We start from the raw sequence: 25,005 nt of genomic DNA on the forward strand, positions 1-25,005 counted from the left end.
TTGTTTTTTTTAGGATGATACAATAATAAATATTTTATTTATATTTTTATTTTATTAATTTTCATTGTAATCATTCCATACAAACAGATCAATTTATAACCCAACAAATTTGAAGACTAATCAAACCCCACCCCTGAGAAGGAGAGCTTAGCTAAAGGAAAATTGCTTAGGGCTTTTTAATAAGGCAACATTAAACAAAAGAAAGGGAGAAGTAAATATCTATGTAAATAAGAGATGGAGAAGGGAGTTAAATGTGGTAATAGTTATTTCTCTTATTCTAAAATAATATTGATTAAATCCTGCCATGTTTTGAAAAAATTTTGTACAGATCCTCTAACTGAGAATTTGATTTTTTCCAATTTCAAATAATATAAAACATCGGTTTCCCACTGACTTATCAGAGGAGAGTTAGGATTCTTCCAATTTAACAAAATAAGTCTGCGTGCCAAAAGTGTAGTGAATGCAATCACCGTTTGCTTGTCCTTCTCCAATTCAAGTCCGTCTGGAAGAACACTGAACACAGCTGTTAATGGGTTAGGAGGGATTGTGATACCAAGGCTGTCTGAGAGGCACTTAAAAATTTTTGTCCAAAATGATGTTAGTTTGGTGCAGGCCCAAAACATGTGACCCAGTGAGGCAGGAGCTTGGTTGCAGCGTTCGCAGGTTGGATCCTGCCCTGGAAACATTTTGGACAGTTTTAAGCGAGACAGATGGGCTCGATATATAATTTTTAGTTGAATAATTCTATGCTTTGCGCATATAGAACTCGAGTGAATTCTCTGCTTTGCTACCTTCCACTCCTTTTCTGATATATTGATTAAGAGATCTTCTTCCCAATGTCCTCTTGGATCTTTGAAAGGTAGGGACTCTAATAAGATTTTATATATTGCGGAAATAGTGTTTATTTCCTCGAAATTGAGCAGTATTTTTTCCAGCATTGTGAAGGGTGCAAGGTGGGGGAAATCGGGCAATTTCTGTTTAACAAAATTTCTAATTTGAAGATAGTAAAAGAAATGTGTAGCTGGGAGGTTGAATTTTGAACGTAATTGTTCAAAAGATGTAAATATGTTGTCTATATAAAGATCTCTGAGCATTTTAATCCCAAAACTTTTCCAGGTATTAAAAACTGGATATACTTGCGAAGGTTGAAAGAGGTGGTTCTCTTGCAGAGGTGCCACTGATAAAAGATTTTCCATCTTAAAATGCTTTCTAATTTGGTTCCATATTCTGAGTGAGTAAAGCACAATTGGGTTATTAGTATATTTGCGATAACTTGCATTTATTGGAGAGCAGAGCAGGGAATATAAAGAAGTACTGCAGGATTTTACTTCTATTGCGGACCAAGCCTGTGTATGTTCATTTATTTGTGTCCAGGTTTTTATGGCTTGTATGTTTGCTGCCCAGTAATAAAACTGAAAATTAGGTAAAGCCATGCCACCTTCTGCCTGAGGTCTTTGTAGGGTCGCTCTTCGGATACGTGGGTGTTTTGAGTTCCAAATGAATGAGGTTATTGTTGAATCTAACTTTTTAAAAAACGATTTATTGATATATATTGGAATGTTTTGAAATAAAAAGAGAAGTTTAGGACGGATATTCATCTTAAAAATGTTAATTCTTCCGGCTAGAGTGAGATGAAGGGTTGACCATCTATGCAAGTCTTGCTTAATTTTTTCCATACAGACGCCAAAATTTTGTTGATAAAGAGCTTTATGTTTACTTGTGATATTTACCCCTAGGTATTTAAACTGATCTGCTATGGTAAAAGGTAGGGTGTCCAATCTAATATTATATGCTTGTGAATTCACTGGAAAGAGTATACTTTTATTCAGATTAATTCTAAGACCAGATATCTTTTGAAATTCTGTTAGTGCTGTTAAAACAGCGGGGACAGTGTTTTCTGGGTCTGATATATATAAGACCATATCATCTGCATATAGAGAAATTTTCTGTTCCAGTCCTTCTCTGACTATCCCCTTTATCTGATAAGAATTTCGGCAGTGAACCGCCAGTGGTTCAATAGCGATTGCAAACAACAGTGGCGACAAGGGACATCCTTGTCTGGTACCACGTTCTAGTTTAAAGTAGTCTGAGCAAATGTTATTAATACAAACTGAAGCTTCTGGATTGGTATACAGTAGTTTGATCCATGCACAAATATTCGGGCCAAACCCAAATTTCTCCAATGCAGTGAAAAGGTAATTCCATTCAATCATATCAAATGCTTTTTCTGCGTCTAATGATAGTAATATCTCTGGGGTGTTTGATTTTGCTGGTGAATATATAACATTAAACAAGCGTCGGAGATTTGAAGATAGGTGTCGGCCTTTAATAAATCCAGTTTGATCTTGTGATATTACCGAGGGCAGCACTTTCTCCATCCTTCTAGCCAGGATTTTTGAGAGTATTTCAAAAGGTTTAGCTTGTTGATCAGTTTAATTTGTTGTTAGGTTCTCTTTTAGTATTTAAACTTTTGCTTACTTCTGTTCACAATTTCTGCTTACCCCTGTAGTTTAGGTCACCTTAGTAAATTAGTATTGTATGGTCAAGGCTATCTGGCTACTTCTTCTCTGTTGCTTTTAATATCTTTTCATCACTCTAAACATAAATTCTGTAGTCTTGTTCCATTTACTAATTGTTTGTTTTTCAAGACATAGTAACATGTAAATAGCATGATTATTTTATCTTTGCTACAAAATTAGGTTGTCCAATATTAATAAAATTAACATAGTGTATTTAACTATTTGCTTGTAAGTAATATGATTTTGAGTAGTACAGTTTATATCCATTTTGATTACGCACACTTTCAGAGATTGTGACTGGTGTCACAAAAATGACACAGTCATCAAAAAGGTTTGGGGCAGCCAGGTGTATAATGTGCCTTGGCTGCAAAATAAATAATTGCGAGATGTTCACAAGTACGAGTCCAAAACAGAACTGATTTTGGTTGCTAAAGATGGCGGCTTTATATGCCGAGACCGGAAGTGACATCATCAGTGGCGCCAGGACTGGAAGTGACCTCATCAGTGGCACCGGAACTCTACGCAGTTTTCTCGTGGATGGTCTGCAAGGGATTGAGAAAGAAAGTCAGTGCACCTTGCCACCCCTGGTCTGGCATGGAATTACTATCATTCAGGCCCTTTAGCTGTCTCCCAATCGCGCGTGTGTGACACTGACCACACAAAAATTAGGCTATGGCAGCCTACATCATAAAATAGCACCTTATCCCCTGTACAATATACATAGCAGGCGCGCAGATCACACCTCAAATTTGTTCATGCCAGCAGATTCAGTGCATTTTAAGGTAAATAAATATATATCTTTCTATTATAAAAGGAAGTCCTGCAACAAAACATTCTCAGAGATAATTTAAAGTCCCGTGAGACAAGAGATTTTGAAAAGTCCTGACCTCCTCTCAAACATTTACAACCATGCACACGGTACAATAATTTCTCATTCATGTGTATTGTAAGACACAGTTCATGTGCTCTCAGCTCCTATACATTTTTACATTTTACACATTTAAATTTGTTTATGAAAAGTTCTCAGTTACATCTTTTAAAGAAGCTTTTCTGGACAGTATTTTTAGACATACAATCTATTCGCATGGGCTCACCACTTATGGGAGGGGCCAAGGAGGTCGGGTGCAGTGTGAGTTGGGTGGTGGCTGAAGGCGGAGACCTTGGCGGTCCGATCCTCGGCTACAGAAGCTGGCTCTTGGGACGTGGAATGTCACCTCTCTGAAGGGGAAGGAGCCTGAGCTAGTGTGCAAGGTCGAGAGGTTCCAGCTAGATATAGTCGGGCTCACCTCGACTCACAGCTTGGACTCTGGAACCAATCTCCTTGAGAGGGGCTAAACTCTCTACCACTCCGGAGTTGCCCCCGGTGAGAGGCACCGAACGGGTGTGGGCATACTTATTACCCCCCGACTTGGAGCCTGTTCATTGGGGTTTACCCCGGTAGATGAGAGGGTAGCCTCCCTCCGCCTTCAGGTTGGGGGATGTGTCCTAACTGTTGTTTGTGTGTATGCGCTGAACAGCAGTCTGGAGTACCCACCCTTTTTGGAGTCCCTGGAGGGGGAGCTAGAGGGCATACCTTCTGGGGACTCCCCTCGTTCTGCTGGGAGACTTCAATGCTCACGTGGACAATGACAGTGAGACCTGGAAGGGCATGATTGGGAGGAATGGCCCCCCGATCTGAACCCGAGCGGTGTTTTGTTATTGGACTTCTGTGCTCATCACAGATTGTCCATAACGAACACCATGTTCAAGCATAGGGGTGTTCATATGTTCACTTGGCACCAGGACACCCTAGGCCTCAGTTCAATGATCCACTTTGTGGTCGTGTCGTTGGACTTGCGGCCACATGTCTTGGACACTCGGGTGAAGAGGGGGCGGAGTGGTCAACTGATCACCACCTGGTAGTGAGTAGGCTTTGATGGTGGGGGAGGATGCCGGTCAGGCCTGGTAGGCCCAAACGTATTGTGAGGGTTTGCTGGGAACGTCTGGCAGAGTCCCCTGTCAGAAGTAGCTTCAACTCATACCTCCGGCAGAACTTCGACCACATTCCGAGGAAGGTGGGGAACATTGAGTCCGAATGGACCATGTTCCTTGCCTGTATTGTTGAGGCGGCTGACCGGAGCTGTGGCCGTAAGGTGGTCGGTGCCTGTCATGGCGGCAATCCCCGAACCCGTTGGTGGACACCGGCAGTGAGGGATGCCGTCAAGCTGAAGAAGGATCCCTACAGGATTCTTTTGTCCTGTGGGACTCTAATAGGTACCGGCAGGCCAAGCGGGATGCGGCATCGTTGGCTGCTGAGGCAAAAACTCGGACGGCTTCAAGGAGATTCTGGTCTACCATCTGGCGTCTCAGGAGGGGGAAGCAGTGCAGTGTCAACACTGTATATGGTGGGGATCGTGCGCTGCTGACCTTGACTCAGGACATTGTGGGTCGGTGGGGGGAGTACTTTGAAGACCTCCTAAATCCCATTAACATGCCTTCCAATGAGGAAGCAGAGCCTGGGGACTTGGAGGTGGGCTCCCCCATCTCTGGGACTGAGGTCACCGAGGTGGTCAAAAAACTCCTTGATGGCAGGGCCCTGGGGGTGGATGAGATACGCCCGGCAGACTGGGGTGGTGGTCCCCCCTCTTTAAGAAGGGGGGACCAGAGGGTGTGTTCCAACTACAGAGGGACCACAGTCCTCAGCCTCCCTGGAAAAGTCTATTCGGGGGTCCTAGAGAGGAGGGGCCGTCAGATAGTCGAACCTCGGATTCAGGAGGAACAGTGGACCAGCTCTTAGCAGGGTCCTGGTGGGTGCATGGGAGTTTGCCCAACCAGTCTACATGTGTTTTGTGGACTTGGATAAGGCATTCGACCGTGTCCCTCGGAGAATCCTGTGGGGGGTACTCCGAGAGTATGGGGTACCGGACCCCCTGATAAGGGCTGTTCAGTCCCTGTACAACCGGTGTCAGAGCTTGGTCCGTATTGCCAGCAGTAAGTCGAACCCGTTTCCAGTGAGAGTTGGACTCCGCCAGGGCTGCCCTTTGTTTCCGATTCTGTTCATAACTTTTATGGACAGAATTTCTAGGTGCAGCCAGGGCGTTAAGGTGGTCTGGTTTGGTGGGCTCAGGATTGGGTCACTGCTTTTTGCAGATGATGTTGTCCTGTTTGCTTCATCAGGCCGTGATCTTCAGCTCTCTCTGGATCGGTTCGCAGCTGAGTGTGAAGCGGCTGGGATGGGAATCAGCACCTCCAAATCCGAGACCATGGTCCTCAGCTGGAAAAGGGTGGAGTGCCTTCTCAGGGTTGGGAGCGAGATCCTGCCCCAAGTGGAGGAGTTCAAGTATCTTGGGGTCTTGTTCACGAGTGAAGGAAGAATGGAGCGTGATCGACAGGCGGATCGGTGCAGCGTCAGCAGTGATGAGGGCTCTGCATCGGTCTGTCGTGGTGAAAAAGGAGCTGAGCCTTAAGGCAAAGCTCTCAATTTACCAGTTGATCTATGCTCCTACCCTCACCTATGGTCATGAGTTATGGGTAGTAACCAAAAGAACAAGATTGTGAATGAGTTTCCTCCGCAGGGTGTCTGGACTTTCCCTTAAAGATAATAATAATAAAATAATAATTCATTACATTTATATAGCGCTTTTTTTAGGATGAGAATCTCAGTCATCCGGGAGGGGCTCAGAATAGAGCCGCTGCTCCTCCGCATCGAGAGGAGTCAGATGAGGTGGCTCGGGCATCTGATCAGGATGCCTTCTGGACGCCTCCCTGGTGAGGTGTTCTGGGCATGTCTAACTAGGAGGAGGACTATGTCTCCCGGCTGGCCTGGGAACGCCTCGGGATTCTCCCGGAAGAGCTAGAAGAAGTGGCCAGGGAGAGGGAAGTCTGGGCATCTCTGCTCAAGCTGCTGCCCCCGCGACCTGACCTCGGATAAGTGGAAGAGGATGGATGGATGGATGGATCTATTCGCTTCCTTCAATGTGGTCTTTTTATGGACAATAATTTTATACGTTCAAGATGACATGTCAAAGACTAAGCAAAGAAGAAAGGGCAGCGCGTCGAAAAGAGGCTCAAAAGCGTTGGAGAGAAATGAATTAAAAAAAGAACAATAGATAGATAGATAGATAGATAGATAGATAGATAGATAGATAGATAGATAGATAGATAGATAGATAGATAGATAGATAGATAGATAGATAGATACTTTATTAATCCCAATGGGAAATTCACACAATAATAATCTAAGTGCAAATTCAGAAAATAGGGAAAGTAATAATCAGCCCAGAACAACTGGAATTGAAAACCTAGCAGGTCAAAGCAGGGTCGGAAATAAAAGACAAGGAGTAGAAGACAAAGTAGAACATCATAAAGAGGCAGAGCAGGTTAGAGATTATGAAAGTACTAAAATTCAAAAGTCTCAAAAAAATGATAGTAAAGATCACAAGAGCGCTAACAAATGGAAATTATTAATTTGTGAAATAACGGAACAGCGAAAAGAGATTGAATATATGGACATTTTTGAACTTTTGCTGAAAAAAGGAGCCATGTCTGTTGTCTGGAGATACTTTGGTTTGAAAAGGTCGGATGTGGACCAAACAACTATTTACTGCAAATGCCGTCAAGCTAAAGTTGTCACTGGAGGAGGCAACACGAGCAATTTGCTGCACCACCTTAGCCACAAACATGCTTTGGAGTACCAAGAATGTATGGTACTAAGATTGGCACCCTTCACGTCCTCAGGTAAAACTGAAAAAGCTAGAGGACACTCGAGTCAGACGTCACTTGTAGACGCGTTTGCTAGAGGTACTGCCTACGACAAAAAAAGCAAGTAGTAGATCGAGATAACCAACACCATTACAATCCATATAGCTAATGAGTCAGTGGACAGAGATTGTTAACATTAACAGAAAGTGAAGTTGGTTTACAAAAATATTTACTATTTATTCCTTTTCTAAGACATGTTCAGTGCAACTTTTGACAAGCACCTCTGGATATTTTACTGTCTAAATGCATCATTGGATGGTTTAAAATATGTTGTCAAAATTATAGTTTAAGTTGTTTGCAACATTTTTTCAATAAAAAGGTTCTATATTTTGACTGCAGCTGTCATGCAATGTGATAACTTCTCTTCATTAGTGCCACCCCCTTGAAAACTATCACTTTATGGGGCCATGCAAACCTGGATTAATACTTGTGTGCACGTTAAAATGCTTTTTTTTGTACAATGTACAATTGTCATGACAGTGGAATAGGTTATTCTTAGCCAGTCTACTGCAGTAATCGCAGTGGAAAATGTGGTTAACATCAACAAGGGAAAAAAATACAGTGAAACCGGTATAATTTTGAAAAATACCATAATATAGAATTTTGGTCATACCGCCCAGCACTACAAGTAACCATCAAAAATGCTCAGTACACAATAAATTAGCATATGTTTGTATGTCATAGTTTATTGATTTCCCGCCTTTAAGTTTATTATATTGTCTGCAACCCACCACATATATTTTTAGTAGACTTTACTCTAACATAGTAGTACATGAACTAATCTTTTCTCCTGAACATTATGCATAAACATGAAATTGAAAAATATGGTATTGCTTATGACCAAATCACACAGATACTCCAATTTAAACAAAATATGTAAGCTATGAAAAAATGTTAATTCAATAGCTTAACAGTTTTTTTTTTTACTTCATACATCATTACCTAAAAGTGGAATAACAAAACTGCCGTTTAACAAAACCCTAGCAAATCATTGTGTGCTTTACTGCAAGCAAAGATACATGTTCTCTTGCAATAAGAACTTTATTTACTGCAGTGACTGAAAAATTTCAAGAGCTGCTGGAAGAGCATGATATAGACCTTATTATTTCTAACTTGAATCAGTTAGCCTTTCTTTTACATCAAAGTCAAAGACTTTTTGCTTATTATATCTGATTTGAAAATGATAATCAGCAGTTTGGAAACCAAGAAAAACAGCACATTCTTAAACATAAATGAGATGGAAAATCAAATTTAGTGATTTCACTGGCTCCAATAATTAAGTTAATTTCATTCTTTTGTAAGAATGCATATTTTGTCTTTTAATGTTGCATAACCTGTGATAACTTTTTACTGTCATTGTATATTTTCAGGGAACAGAAATCATTACAGGAAGTGCCCAAACTGGAAATTACTTCAGACTTCACCTTAATCAATACAGCATGGTAGAAACTATTACTTGTTTGTCTACAGAACCTTTTCCATCTTCAAATTACATTTGCCTATATGGACAAAATGAACAGCTTCTCAACAGATTGTGTGATCGTCTTGAAGATGGACTGATAACAGATTTATACAGGTAAAAAATGAAACCCAGATATCTAAAACAGGTGCACATCCAGTATATTTTATTGCTTTAAATACCCTTAAGGCTCATTATTTCAAGCGTTTGAACAGGATTGGCAAAGTGAACATGTTTTTGCACTGATTTTTCCAATAGGAGAGTATCTATTGAATAAGTGACAACTGACTATGGATTAGTCATACTATACTTATGAAAAACATTCAAAGGTGGATAGTTCTTAAGCAGCTAATCACATAGCATCAGTGTAAAGTCTTCATTTACCATGTTCATAATGCAACTGAAACAAGGATCCACAAACATGAAATGAAAAGCAGATGTTGAACTGCAGAATAAAAATAACTTTTACTTTTCAGGAAGTTCAGTCTTCAACAAATATTAAGAATTGCATTCACAGGTTTTCTAAAATTCACAAGTACTAATATTAGGGAATTAACTGGAGGCATATAAAACTAGTATAAGCTACAGTGAGGTGTTGCATGAAATATTAAAGCTAGTGATTCACCGTAAATACTAATATTATATTGGATTATGCATGTTCATTAAAAAGATTGTAATTTTTACTTACATTTTTGAAACGAGGAAAAGAGTAAGGATATTAAATCACACCATTAACCTAGTTAATGATAGCTAATTAAAGCAATTTTTGATTAATAGACAGGGAATTCTAAATTGTGAAGAACTTCTCATGACACTGCCATAAGAAATGTAGTACCTAAATATATATATATATATATATATATATATATATATATATATATATATATATATATATATATATATATATATACTGTATATATTTGTTGTTGTAAAGATCAATTAAACTAGTAACTGTTCCCTTATGTTCTGGCAAAAAGGAGAAGGTAGATGAAAAAAATAGAAGAGGACAGGAAATGAGAAAGAATAAATCATTAGCTAGTAAACAAGCTCAGGTCTTTGTCACAAAGTCTTTAAAATCAGAATAACAGCCTCGTATGCATACCCAAACTCTTAAGGCACAAAAGCTACAAAGTACAATACCACCAACAACACTTTGCCTAAACAACCGGAAAAAACACCCAAAATGGCTTTGCGTGCAATAAACAAAAAAGTAATGTGAAAATATTAAGTGATATGGTTCTTATGAGTCATTTTTTTAAAAGTGGTTCCTTATTTCCTTAGGGTTTTAGTCAAATTTTACTACATACTCGAATTTGGTTGTAACATTTGTCTTTTGTTCTGAATTAATTTCAAGGTGGTTAAGTATTTTCATGTCTTCCCATAAGGCACTGCTGTTTTGTGGGTATTTTGTTAGAGACTGCTACTGTTTTGGTAGCGTAGGACAGCCAGAAGTGTCTTATGAGAGACATCATGGGTGCTGCAGTATAAGAGTCAGCGTCATGTACTCCCTAGTTATCTGAGATTGCGGATATTCCTGAGAGTTTAACAAGTTTTTATTTGGACTTTTTATTTTATGGTTTTATGGTTTTAAAATTCTGTGCAATCTGTTTCACTATGACTTTGGTTTCTGATTTTTCTGCTAGGACTGACTTTTGCAGTAACCTTTTGCCTAAATTATGGTTACATCTCTTCTTCTGGTTCCTCTATTTAAATTCTGTCTTTTATAGCTGTTGGCAGTATAGTGGTATAAGAATGAAAGCATAATTTCAATATCCATTGTGGAGTGCCCCCCCCCTATGTGATCCATTGCATTATACCTATATAAGTATACTTTTTTACTTTATTTTTCAAACAAGTTTGCAAATATTAAACCAGCAAATAATGAAATATTTTATTATGTGAAAATTACTTTCATAGGTTACATAGGTGCATCTCCTGATGAATATCGAAGTATATTCAAATATGTATTTTTATTAAAATGGTTGTTTGTGATTCTAAGCTCGAATTAAACATGTTCTTTAAATGGATGCAAAAAACACCATTGAAAGCACTCAAACTCTTCCCTGGTTACTTCAAACTTGTACATTGGGTATAAGGAGTCAGGCTAAAATCCTTAAACCAGACCTTTCTGTTACACTCAACAAAACTGAGAAAAGATTGTGACAGCATAATTTATTGAAAGGTTAAAATGAAAAGCTCTACACTTCATAACCCTATTGGTTAGTTATCTCAGGCCTCAGAGATATAGTAACTGTCCAAATCATATTTAATACATCTGATAGAAAAAGAGGGCTAACAGAGGAGTAATACATTTCTTAGCTGTTTTTTTTAATGTTTGCAGGATGCTTCCTTTTTATATGTTATATATTTTCATAGAATTACATGTAGGGGGCAGCACGGTGGCGCAGTGGTAGCACTGCTGCCTTGCAGTTAGGAGACCTGGGTTTGCTTCCCGGGTCCTCCCTGTGTGGAGTTTGCATGTTCTCCTCGTGTCTGCGTGGGTTTCCTCCGGGTGCTCCGGTTTCCTGCCACAGTCCAAAGACATGCAGGTTAGGTGGATTGGCGATCCTAAATTGTTGCTTGGTGTGTGTGTGTGTGTGCCCTGCGGTGGGCTGGTGCCCTGCCTGGGGTTTGTTCCTGCTTTGCACCCTCTGTAAGCTGGGATTTGCTCCAGCAGACCCCCGTGACCCTGTGTTAGGATATCGTGGGTTGGATAATGGATGAATGGATAATTACATGTAATGAATTTTGGAATATTATACTGAATACATATGAAACCATATTGAATAGGAAACTAGGTGCATACAAGTTCATCTGGCAGTGTTCCACTATAAGGCGAACTTAAATCATATATTTCTTTTCTGGGGAGCTAACTATGCACTTACCTTTATTAGTTACACCTTGCTAGAACTGGGTTGGACCCTCTTTTGCCTTCAGAACTGCCATAACTCTTTGTAGTATAGATTCAACAAGGTGTTGGAAACATTCCTCTGGGATTTGTGGCCACACTGCTACATTTACATTTAAACACATAGCCATTAGTCTCAGTTTTTACCTTTTGTCCATACTACCCCAGAACGTTTAACCCCCTTAAACTGAGACTTTTGAAAATGCCATATAGACTGAAACCACCAGCTCAGCATTCAAATGTGGAAGAACATTATGAACCCCCAAGCTAGTTAACATCTCTTCAAGCAAGCTAATTGCCATGTGTTGCCATAAAGGGAAAATACAGGGTTGGCTGCCTATAAAGAGGACAACAGTGTGGAAGATGGGTGTGGGAGTATGCCTTCACCACATGGTGACAGACACTGTCGGCTTATGATAAAATAAATCCCAAAGAAATCCTGGAGAATGTAGGTTTTAGAAAGGCAAACAGTATATTTTGAAGAGAAAAGAGAGAAGTAAGTGGAAATTATATGAGATGTTACAGAGATGAATATAGGCAAGATCCAAAAAGACTGGGTGAAAGCCCAATTCTAGAATTCTAGGTCTAGAACATCCCACCATTCAGTGTGATACAAACTAGAACTGAGTGCTTAAGGACAGGTCCATTACCATTCCACAGAAATTAGTAAATAATTACTTTATTTATAGTCCAATGACTTTAGCCCAATATTTAATGTGAGCAGGCAACAGGACAATGGCATTTCTAAAATTAAAGTGGGGTATAATTGTCATTTTGATAATGGTAATACCTGATTGGAAGAAGAGAGAAAGCTTAGATCAGTTGTTAATGTAGTTTCTTACATCAAAGAAGAAAAACTATAAGTAGTGTTTAAAGGTCATGCTGATTGCTAAGGCAGAAATATCTATTCCTAAATATCTGATACTACTAGTTACAGTAAAATTAATTTTATAACTATACATGATTTCAAATGTGTTGAAAAAGTCTAAAATACATGTGATAATTGTAGAGAGCATTACCTAAATAGTGAGATTATGTGATGGGAATTTAAAACTATGATGGGTGTTGGAGTCCACAAGTTCCAAATGGAGACTGTACACAGATCAAGAAATAAGTAAAAAGAGAAGGGTGTGAAAGAGGACAACCCTGACTGCTTCCTTTACTAATGGGGAAGGGACTTGCAGTATTAGAATTGGTCATGAGGACTGGGATGGAAGAATACTATAGAGTCTTATTTACATTTATAAGACCCATAGCAAGGCCTTTCTTTCCCAAGCCAGTTGTAAGAGGCTAGTCATAAATGTATAAAGCCAGACTGGCCAAGATATATAAATTAACAAATATGTTTCTATAGGTTCTCAGCTATTATTTTGCATCTGTGTTGACAAGAGGGAGGACTTTTTCGAATGTTTGTCCCTGTGATTTGTTAATTTTCATAGCAAAAAAAGCTATTCTTACGGGAAACTGTAAACATTTTAATACGAATGGCATATCAAGATCTCCTTTTGAATAGTGCTTTGCTTTTGGATATACACAAATATCAACTCTGTCTTTGATATCTCTTTGATATCGTCTTTCGAAATTATTATCGCTGACAATTCGTCATATGTTGGTTTATTATAAAAGTGACCGTGATCTTTCGGATTCATATAGAAATCCAAGAAAATTTCTTTCTCCATGTTTTGCAGATAAATTTCGTATAAAGTGCAATACTTTTTGACGTATGGATTTTTATGCATTATTGGCTGTATAATTTCTAATACGTCCGATCGTTTAACTCTTTCGATTCTATGTTGCATCGCTTCTCCATGATCATAAATATACACCTGACCGAATTGTGGTTTCTTCTAAATTAAACATTTCATAGCTTTAGTTGTTGCCTGACCACAGATTCTCATAGCGTATGGTCCATTATTGTGTAGATCTACGTTTTAACCATTGAATGATGCAAACGCGAACAGGTTGTTGATTCGGATATTTTGCCTGTAGTGTTTGTGGATTTCACTTACACCTGTGGAATAGGCGACCCGGACACAGACAGGCAGACACGTTCCAGTCCATCACCACACGTTTATTTACACAGTTTACTATTATTTACAAAGTCCTTAGTGCACCTCACCAAACCCTCCCACAGTCTCCCAAAGTCCTGGCTCCTTCCGCCTTCTCTCTCTTCTCCACACAACACACTCAGGCCTCTCCTCGCCCCCTCTGCACCGGCCCTGTCCACCTCCTACCCGACTCCAGCCTTGATTGCCGGGCGGCGGGTCCTTAAGTAGGCGGTTGATTGCGGGCCGCACCCAGCCACCTGCGACACACCAAACAACAAATCTTTTAATTCTCGCGGATATTCCTTTTCATTGGGAAGAAACACTACTTTTCCCTGATGGCAACATGAATTAGATGATCTACAAGTCCCTGACTTAAACTTTAAAGCCTTACAATATCTACATTTCTTCTGACATATCACCTGTGTCCATATATTCTATCTCTTTTTGCTGTTCTGTTATTTTACCGAGTAATAATTTCAGTTTGTTAGCACTAATGCAATCTTTACTATCAGTTTTTTGATACTTTTGAATTTTACTACTTTCATAATCTTTAACCTGCTCTGCATGTGTATCGCGCCAATGTTTTTATTGTCTTTATGATGTTTTACTTTGTCTTGTACTCTTTGTCTTTTATTTCTGACCCCGATTGGACCTGCAAGGTTTTCAATTCCACTTGGTCCGGGCTGATTATTACTTTCCTTATTTTCAGAATTTGCACATAGATTATTATTGTTCTTTTTTGCATTCTTTTCTCTCCAATGCTTTTGGGCTGCTCTTTCTTCTTCGCTTAGTCGTTGACGTGTCATGTAGAACGTATAAAATTATTGTCCTGATAACATTTATAAGAGCTGAGAGTGCAGTAAGTGTGTCTGCCAAAAACATTCGCATGACTGAAAGGTTAGATGACCGTGGTCTTGTTTGAAAATGGTTGTAAGTAGGGCATGACTTAAAAGACTCTAATGGCAAAAGTCACCGTCTCGCGGGATGTGCTTCCAAAGGTTGTAAGCATGGTGTGACTTGAAAGAATCTCATGTTAAAAGTCTCCGTCTCACGGGACTTCATTCCAAAAAGTCTCTTCAAAAAGTCACGTCTTGTCCCAAGATTTTTTTATTATAATAGAGAGATAAATGCCATTATATTATAACAAACAACAAGCCTCCCTCAAAGATACACCAGAGTCACTAACAATGAAGAAACTTAAAACAAAGAAAACTTATTTGACAGTTACATTCACAGCAAGGCATTATGCAGGAGTATTACCATTGGTATAAAGGAGCCCCATTAGCATTTTTTGACACACTTCAACTTTTTCTTTTTTTTTCCATTGGCTGAAAGAAGTCAGTTAGTGTGTCAGAGAGAGGATGTACAATATTGTTCATAATGGCACTCAATTTTGTATTCATTCTCTTCTTTGCTAGTACCTCCTGGGGTTCCAAAGTGTATCCCATAAGGTCCACAATGATGCAAGTGTAAAATAACAATTCAAACAGACCTGCAACAGCCTGTATTTACACTGAATTCCTGGCTCAGCATAGTCAAGCCTACTTAGCCTCAAATACCCACACCAGTGGCTCTCAAGTCCAGTCCTAGGGGCCAACTGTGGCTGCAGGTTTTTGTTCCAACCCATTTCTTGCCTTAACTGGATTTCTACCTTAATTAAGTAAGCTGTTATTTCCCCAGTTTCTGTTTCTTGCATCCATCCAGAAATTACATAATGGTTGTGATGCATTTTTACTTAATGAAACAAAAATTTATATGTGTTGAATGGGAAAGAATTCCTTCTTTTTGTTTTACTTTTTAATGTTCTGACTCTTTAATAAGCACACAAGTGAGTAATACTGAAGTAGTTGCTTCTTTCATAGTCATTTGCACTGGTGTCTGCTCTGCTCCTATTAATTGCCTGTATTCTGGTACAATTAAGAAAGCAAACTCCACAGAAAAATTAAACTGAATAAAAAAAACCAAAGATGTAGAAAACATACAAATTTGTTATAAAAATACAAAAAAATGTCTTAATATGTGTAAACCTGTTACCGCTGAACTAAATGAAAAAATGAAAGAAAAAAGGATCAGCTAATAAAACAGTGAGGTCCATTAAAGATAAAAATGACTAATTGAATGAGAACCTGGTTGGAGCAAAATCCTTCAGCTACAGGTTGTACCCAGGATTGAACTGGAGAACGTCTGACCAGCACTATCATGGCTATATAAGGACACAATACATAACGTCTTTGCCACTTTTATTGTGCAGCTTCCAATACAAATGGCATAGATTTTCTAACTAGATGTTAAATTGGGCTACTACATTCTTTTCCCCAGCTCAGGTAATTATTCTATTTCACATCCAAGGTTTATCATTCAGTGCAAATTTATTCTTTAGGGATGTCTTCTTTTGCTGAAATTGGATATAATGTCTGTCAATCCTTTCTATTGTAATAGTAAATGGTAGAGGCTTATTCACTTAACCCTGAAGCCTTTGTGTGAAAGTGCTGATCATTCAAATTTGAAAGTATGGTATGGACATCATGAGAAGGGATATAAAAATGAGGAAAATCCTCCCAGAAGGAAAATATCCTGTATAAGACTTCTGAGGCCATCTCATATGTCCCAATTCTTGATGTGGGAACAAATAATGTAATTGTAAATGCAAACAATGTGTGACATAAGGGCCATGCAATCAAAATTCTGAAAGTCTGTTTAGCACTTTTGTTGCAGAGTCATGCCAGGTCTCTTATTGTATCTCATGACTCCTGTCTCGCACCGATTTATTTGCATCTAAGATTTTTTGTTTTAGGGCTAGTATATGGAGATTCAACAATGTGTAACTGACCACCCATTTTTAAGACAGCTGTTAATTGCCTGGAGATTACAAGTGGACTATTCAGTACGAGAACAGGAAGGTAGCTAGTTGATATTAAATTAAGCATGACTTAACCAATTTAAATGCTTGCTTAGTTTTCTACAAACATTTCTCTGCAGCACCATTTGCCACTGATCTGATTTGCTATTATTATGAAACCTTTAAAAAGCTTATTCACTTAATGATAGATAGATAGATAGATAGATAGATAGATAGATAGATAGATAGATAGATAGATAGATAGATAGATAGATAGATAGATAGATAGATAGATAGATAGATAGATAGATAGATAGATAGATACTTTATTAATCCCAATGGGAAATTCACATTCTTCAGCAGCAGCATACTGATACAATAAATAATATTAAATTAAAGAATGATAATAATACAGGTGAAAAAAAAAAACAGACAATAACTTTGTATAATGTTAAATGTTAACGTTTACCCCCCCTGGTGGAATTAAAGAGTCGCATAGTTTGGGGGAGGAACGATCTCCTCAGTGAATGTGAATGTGAATGAGTTAATGTGAAGTGTGTCAGCTGCTACTGACATGCTGTTCAGGAAGGCGAAAAATAGATTATTACTTTCAACTTCTGAATAGTTTTCTCATGTGTTGTTGAAGGTATGGCTGCCACTTCAGGCAATGTAAAATGAAAGTCGGGCATTGAGAAAAATATAATATCTTCAGAGGGTCCAGAAATATCAACATCTATGTGCTGACATGAACTTTCTCACCACGACCACAAGTTATAAAACATGTTAATCTCTTTTTTTACTTTACTTACAACTTGTTTATAGTATAGTAGTTGTCCACAAGAACAAGTGTTTTTTTCTTCAAATGTAGTTAATTTTTATAATGTGAATGTCCCTCTCAGTTTTTTCATTTTCTTAACACTACATCTGTACCAAACAATTTTAATCTTCTCCCTGAACTGTGACGATATGCTCTGCTTTTATGTTATTTTCAACATTATAATTCTCACCGCGATTCCTTTATCTTACTGCTCATCCATTTTCTTTTATGACATTTGTGGTTGTAGTGTATTTTTTAGTGTTCATTACATATTCATGTTAACTTATTATTTTTTAATGTTTTCTACTTTTGATTTATTTTTTGGTTTTGTATTTTGTATGGCATTTCACTTAATTGTTTTCACTTTAATGAATTCATTCATTTCTATTTTTTTCTCATATCTGTATTCATTCATAGTCACTCTGGTATACTCTTTTTCAAATATGATTTATGATTATCATAATGTAAACATTTTGCCTGTGATTCTGGCATTACCATGTAGTGTTGTGTTACATTCTGCTGGCATCAAGTGTTGACTTTAAATCCATAGATGTGAAATGCTTATGATAGACTACTGTTTTTTTTCTAATTAAATATTTAAAAAAACTCATAATTTTTAATTCTTAGAACCTCTTTTTCAACCAGGCTTACCTTGAGTGCATGAAACAAATAGTTTGTTACTCATCTGAAAACAAGGTACAACTGTATCCACACCATAAGAGGAGGCAATGTACTGTACATTAGCCATAGTAGTAAAGAAGGGATAAAATGACTGCAAATGTCTGTGACTATTTTGGCAGAAATTAACAACTGAAAAAGAACTGAACAATTTTCCATACAATTTTGTAATTCTAAAAATTACTTATTTTACAGCTTTTATTTTTGCAAGGAGGGGTGAGAATACCTGACTGCAAGGTGGTATAGCTAAGAGACAGCATCAGGGTTCACACAGAAAGTTTTTTTTTCAATGCATCACATTTAATTTAAACAACTGTCATCCATTAGTTTCTGAGCTACCACCTATTGCTGTGAGGGATGGTGCTGATCAAAGTGAACTCCTGCCATAGTAAATAATATTTTAGTTGAGAGAAGGCCAATTTAATGAAAGCTTTGTATCTTTTCTCTTGGACCAGCAAGTTCAAATTAAATGTTTGGTGACATCGATGTCCTGACTTAAAATAACCCCAAAACTGATCTAAGGTTCTTTGGTCTGTATCATTACCTGGTTTTAATTTTTTGCAGCTACTTCTTGGTCTCAAAAAATATTTGAGACATTGTAGGGTTTTGGGGACCAAGAAATCTAATGTTATAAGTTAATAAAGTTATATTTATTTTTTATTTCAAAGCATCTTACCATTGTTAAAAAGGAATAAAATTTATTCGCTGCACCATTTAGTTTTTCTAATGGGCACCATCTTTTTGAGACCTGCATTGACAAAAGGATGCTATGCTGGTGCTAGTCAGGAAAACGAGAACTGTGCGATGTGTAGCATCTTTACTGCAACAGAATGAAGGCCAGTGTTGTGAACTTTCTTCACATCCATCTTCCAATAAAACAATTATTGCCACATATTTTTCAACCTCTGCTTTGTTTTGGGATTAAAGTTTGGCCCTTAGCACTCTTGCTTGTAAATATAAAGGTGCTATGCAAGATTTTGTGACTTTTATTTTAGTTTAGTGATTTGGGCTTTGATGCTAGATTCTTGCTTTCCAGTTACAGATCCCAGCCTGTTTATTCTCTATGTTTCATCTCTTGGTGCTTTCCTTCAATTTCACCGCTTGCATCTCATGGGTAGTATGGTTTGGAGAACAAAAGGAGATAAAAGTTCGTAGGCATGAGAATCTGGCTGTTCAGTTAGATTTAAGTTCTTAAAGTCTTGATCCAATTCAGAATCGATCCTTAATTCAATATATATATATATATATATATATATACTCACTTATTTGTCATGCTTTGAATCGGCTTATTTTAAAACCTACATATATATGTTTGTTGTCATTCTTTTCAGAATTTATCAAACTTTAATGTGATGTTGTTAGATTTTCAGATTCTTATTCTGTTTTTAAATTACAAACTAAAAAGTATCAAGAACTCACGTCCCGCAAGACGAGACTTTGTACCAAGAGATTTAACCATGCCCGGTGCCAGAAATAAAAGGCAAAGAGTAGGACAGCTGCTGTACAGGCTTTTAAACGTTCAAAGCGCCACGCGAGATGCAGATCACGCGGCACGTCAGCAGCAGCAATCCAGCAGCTAATTGAGCAAAGAGGAGGTTAAAAAAAACTGTATTTGTTTCCCATTGTATCACTGTTTAAGAGGGGACTGCGTCTCCTTAGGGTGCGTTCAGCCCCCCTCTTCACAACGTGAGCGGCAGAGACGTGAAGTGGCTGGCACACAGTGCAGGCCGGTGGAGTTGGTGAGCAAAGCAAGCAGGGGGCGAATCCCCTAGTATATATATATTTATATAGCTAGAAATCCACAAAGGGAGAAAAAAATTAATCACGTTTCTTAAAATAGTCTTTTATTCCTGAGTTTTCAACACCCACCAGGTGTCATCATCAGAGGATGTTCTTCTTTGTAAACCTGTATATGCTGGGTTCAGTTCATGTCCGAATGATGCCTGTTAATGGTGTTTTCAAATAACTACAAGAGCAATACCCTCCGAACCCCACCTTAGTAATCCACCCTCCCATTCCTCATTTGCTATATATAACCTTTGATTCCTGTATGTCTAATCATTTTCCTCTGATGATGACACCTGGTAGGTGTTGAAAACTCAGGAATAGAAGACTATTTTAAGATATCCATCCATCCATCCATTATCCAACCCGCTATATCCTAACTACAGGGTCACGGGGGTCTGCTGGAGACAATCCCAGCCAACACAGGGCACAAGGTAGGAAACAAACCCTGGGCAGGGCGCCAGCCCACCGCAAGGCACGCACACACACTCACCCACACACCAAGCACACACTAGGGACAATTTAGAATCGCCAATGCACCTAACTTGCATGTCTTTGGACTGCGGGAGGAAACCGGAGTACCCAGAGGAAACCCACACAGACACGGGGAGAACATGTAAACTCCATGCAGGGAGGACCCGGGAAGCGAACCTGGGTCTCCTAACTGTGAGGCATAAAGATAAACCACAATTCTGAAATTTAATGTAATAATTGTAAAACCCAAGCTGTGGTAAATTTCACTCAGTGTTTTATATTGCTTTTCTATTCAAGTAATGAGGATGTGAAATGTTCATTTAATTTTTTACTGTTTTTATATTTTACTTTCTTCTTCTTCTCTGGAGTAGAGGCACCTAATCTGCTGCTGCCAGGTATCCCAGTAGGGAAGGCACAGTGTAAATAAATCACACCCACACTCACTAGTACCACACTTCAGGTCATTGCTGTGACACTAGCCAAATCCTGAAGCCCCAGCTGTCTGTACACCAAGTGCGTGCAGAAGAGGATGTGAGGCAAATTGGTTAATGGACAGGGGCACAGACCCTCTTGTGTTCCTTGCCATTCAGAGCAATTGGGCAATTTATACCCCTACTAAGAGGCCATAGTGCCACTCTCTACATTAAAACATCTTTCTTGTTTATTGATGTGTCTTTTTATTAATGGGAGTAATAAAAATGATATATAATTTATTTTATTATTTTAACTGGTTCTAGAATTAAATGAAATAACAAACAAGTGAATAATCCATTCCATATCACAGTAGCTTTGTTCAATTAGGATGGTAGCTCAATATTTCAATTTCCTGCATTTGTAGTACAGTGTAATATAACACAAAGAATGACTTTGTAAAACAAACTTAAGTTTAAAGTATACTTTTATCAATTACGTTTGCTGATCCATTTGGCTTCACAAAACCAGTTACACACATGTAAGGCTTATTGCAATTGTCGTTGAGCATGTAATGTACACACGTTGCTTGCACAATATATCCTTGTTACCTGACAACATAAGATGTCACAAAAAGCCCATAGTGCCACACAGAAAATAAATATCATTCAGTTTAAATGAAACAATACTGCAGTTAAACTCGATAGCATGCAATTAAAAATAAGCTGTATCTTAGTCTGCTTCACACCAAATAATCATTATGCATCCAAGTACAGTGTATAGCTTTAAACTGAAAACGGAATAAGGCGCATTTAATTCATTTCATGTCTAGTACCAATTGACACTGTCAGTTTACAAATCCTAATCCTACTTTTAAATCACAGTAGAAATGCATCATCTTCAGTGTCTGAAATCTTTCAGCATTTTCACCACCAAAAATGACGAGACTTGTGCTGACTCTTGAACGGGTTAGATTACTAATAGAAACAGTCCAGTGGCTACTGTTGTTTGAAAATGACGTGTTCAGCACTACAGGAATGTTATTTAGCCCCAGGCAAGCACAGCTGGACAGCTGGAAAATCAGCTACTACTTAAACTAAACAGAAAGTTTTACAGTTTATGAAGTGTATAACGTTTTGGAGGAAAATTAGAAGCTCCTTTGACTGCAGTTATGTACTAATAAAAAATATGATTTATTATTATTATTATTATTATTAAATGTACTTTTTGTATTTGAGTACATATGAAAGAAGATACTTTTATTCAAGTATTTTTAAATTAAATTATTGTTACTTCAATGAAAGTAAAAATTTGATGAAGTACTGTGCTTCTACTTCGACTCAAGTATCATTTCTGAGCAATTTTTACAACTCTGGAAGTGAGCCTTGCCAAGTCTCTTGATGAGACTATCAACCCTTTGCAGAAATGATTACAAAAACAGCATGACCTGTCAAGTTTTGGCATGAGTACGGTAGAACTAGACTGTTAACTCCTAGGTTGAACATTCTTTTTACTTTCAGCTCCATTTCTGTTCATTTCAACTCAGGGAGCCAATAAGGGCACTTGCACACTATAATTCTAGAGTCAGTGACTATAACATAAGAAATCAGGCAAGTCAACCCTGGATTGAGGTATGCAATACTAACTATTAGTTGTAGAACTTGTTGCAATTGGCATTTTATGACATAAATAAGAGCATTGGACTCAAAAAAACATTTAGCGAGAGACTGAGCTTGGGAAATCAGGGTTCACCCTGATCTTGCTAAGGTTTCAGTAGTTTTACATAGCAGATATACCCTCAGCAGCCTGTTGAGCTACCATACTGTAGTCTACTAGACCCTTTCTTTCTTTAATTTCATATGTTCCTTGACAATGTGTGAGTAATGTGCAAGTCAGAAGTGGGTATGAATATCATAACTTGATTCTTGGCAGAAATTCATGGACAATATAATCAAGGCTACACTGCTTGCATTGTAGTGGGGCACAATTATTCAAACCGACCTCAGAATTTAGGGACATATTGCAACATGTTTTTATGGGATTTGGACTGTGTCTCTTGGCCATCTTTGACTATGCCAAGTATCCCTCTGGGCTCCCTTTTATAGTGTCTCTGAAAGTATGAAAAACCAGTCAATGCTTGTTGTACCTCCCAGTAAAAAAAAGGTGGTAGCTGATTCCAATCCCTGCCATCCCTTACTTTTTCAAAATCTGTTTGAGAGTCTGGTTGAATCTTTTGACCATCATATCACTATAGGTGTGATATACAAATATTTTATGATGTTAAATGTGCTGACATTTAGTAATTTGCTTAAATGTTTCAGAAGTGAAAGTTGTTCCTTGATCCATGAGGATCTCCTTTGGGATGCTGACCCACACAGACATGCAGGCAGCCCAGGACGATGGTGTTAACACGTGTGTGCAGACATATCTTTTTCAGTTTAAGTAAGAACACAAGAGTGCATGTCAGCAGATTATAGCTTTAAGTTTTCCTGATCACGTGATGGGGACGTTGTTTAAAAAGTGCTGTGCCCCATCACTGGGGAGGAGGGAAATAAGAGATATGAGATAAGAAGGAGAGTGCATGTATGCAATCAAGGTACTTTTTTGGTGATGCAGCTGCAGGCCCACAGCATAAGGCTGTCTATAGAGCTGAGATGTAAATCCTTCAACAGACATTATGTAGAGGAATTTGGTTATTGAGGATTTAAGTCAGAAAGGCTCCTTTTTCTTAGTGGAAAGGCTGAGACTTTGGAAAGGAGACAGTTTATTTGGGAATAGTGCAAAAGACAGTATTAAGAAGTGTTGCAATTTGTTTTCCCTTTTTGAATATTTTGGAATGTGAAAGTATTTATTTATTGGCATTTACATCATTTTGATCATTAATATATTGGACTTTTTTATCATCTTTTTGTTCCTTTATCACTTATAAAGTCATTTATATTTTTTTGCAAAGCACCCTCTTGTGTCTGCGTCCACTCTGACTCGCTGGTCCTTAGTTACAGCTATCAGATTGCAGGTGTTCGTTGGCAAGTTTGAGGACATGTGACTGTCTCAGCATATCCTCTGCATACTGGGTAGCGTAATCAGCTAATACTAATATGTACTTGTGGCCGTAAGCTGACAGGTCTAGCGGTTCAACTATATCTAAGCCCATCTGCTCAAAAGACATATCGATTATTAAGCTTTCTTTCTGGGAATCTGGTGAAGCTGACACTCTGCATCAATCTCAAACCAGTGATGTAATGTTTTAGCTACACCCAAGTGTTCTTCTAATATTTGGGCATGAATCAGCTTGAATATATCTCATTGATATTGGAGGCTAATTGAAGCTGGTGATTTTTGTCCTGATAATCAACTACCTGATGTAGTAAGTCATTTTCAACGACAAACTGGGGTTCCTATGGAATGGACTAGTGGAGTCTTACCTGTTAATGTAAACAACAGCATTTTTGATATGCTTGAAGAAATTATCTTTATATTGTTCCCTTTTAAAAGGTGACAGTATTTTTTTGTATTGAAATAATAAATATCACATGGAGTGCTCATCTTTGCAAGTTTCGAAACTAGTGGCTGCTAGGGAATCACACCTATGCATGTATGTCAAAACTATGTATGTATGTCAGTATGTCAAAACTGGTGTTAATACATTTTACCCACCCTGCAACAGATAAAGTGGAATTTTCATCTCATGTAATCTCAGTCTAGTAGCACATTATTAATAGATCATAGGATGCTTGAATTTTAATTAGCTGCCAAAAAAGTTAGAACACATGATTATAGGTAAGAATGTTCTCTTTGTTTAAATGTTGTTTAAATACTGTTGTGGTAAAATGTGTTGGGCAGCAGAAAATGGTTATATTACTGCTACCATAGCCATCACCCTGTGTCCATTTACCACCACTGACTCAAAAAAGGGTTAGAAAGAGGATCACATGTATCCAAAAAACAGTAACATTTGTCAGGAGTCTAAAAGCATTCCATGGATTCAACATGATTAGGGTAGTAGAGCACAGTATAACTGGACAGTGGAGGTGGTGAGATTACCTTTTTTCTTCTAGGGTTCCTCACAAGCTTGGGTGGTTGTGGAAAGTATTGTTTTTTCTTTTTGTCTCCCATCATTCAGTTCCAGCACCTCCGGGTGTTGCTCTGTTAGCTTCACCAACTATCTCTGAACCAACCCAGCAAGATAGCCTACAAATATCAGATAATCTGCAGTTAATAGCGCCCCAACCCGGTTGCTGGAATTTTCTGTCAGATTCCGCCATTTAGCCACACTTGTCAAAGGCTTCTTGACCAGCATCCCCGGAGTTAATTAATAATGAGCTAG

At 38.2% G+C, this 25,005-nt stretch overlaps 1 protein-coding gene across 1 annotated transcript in view; it reads left to right on the top strand.

Annotated features, from left to right (window-relative positions):
* cfap61 (cilia and flagella associated protein 61) overlaps window positions 1-25,005 on the top strand; it is a 208,715-nt gene that overhangs the window by 169,261 nt on the left and 14,449 nt on the right. The window contains exon 23 of the mRNA XM_051925561.1: window positions 8,630-8,835. Coding sequence (XP_051781521.1) covers window positions 8,630-8,835 — 206 coding nt within the window. The remainder of the gene's footprint in view (window positions 1-8,629; window positions 8,836-25,005) is intronic.

The sequence above is a fragment of the Erpetoichthys calabaricus genome, chromosome 3 (assembly GCF_900747795.2).
Source record: "Erpetoichthys calabaricus chromosome 3, fErpCal1.3, whole genome shotgun sequence".
NCBI classification, from domain to species: domain Eukaryota; kingdom Metazoa; phylum Chordata; class Cladistia; order Polypteriformes; family Polypteridae; genus Erpetoichthys; species Erpetoichthys calabaricus.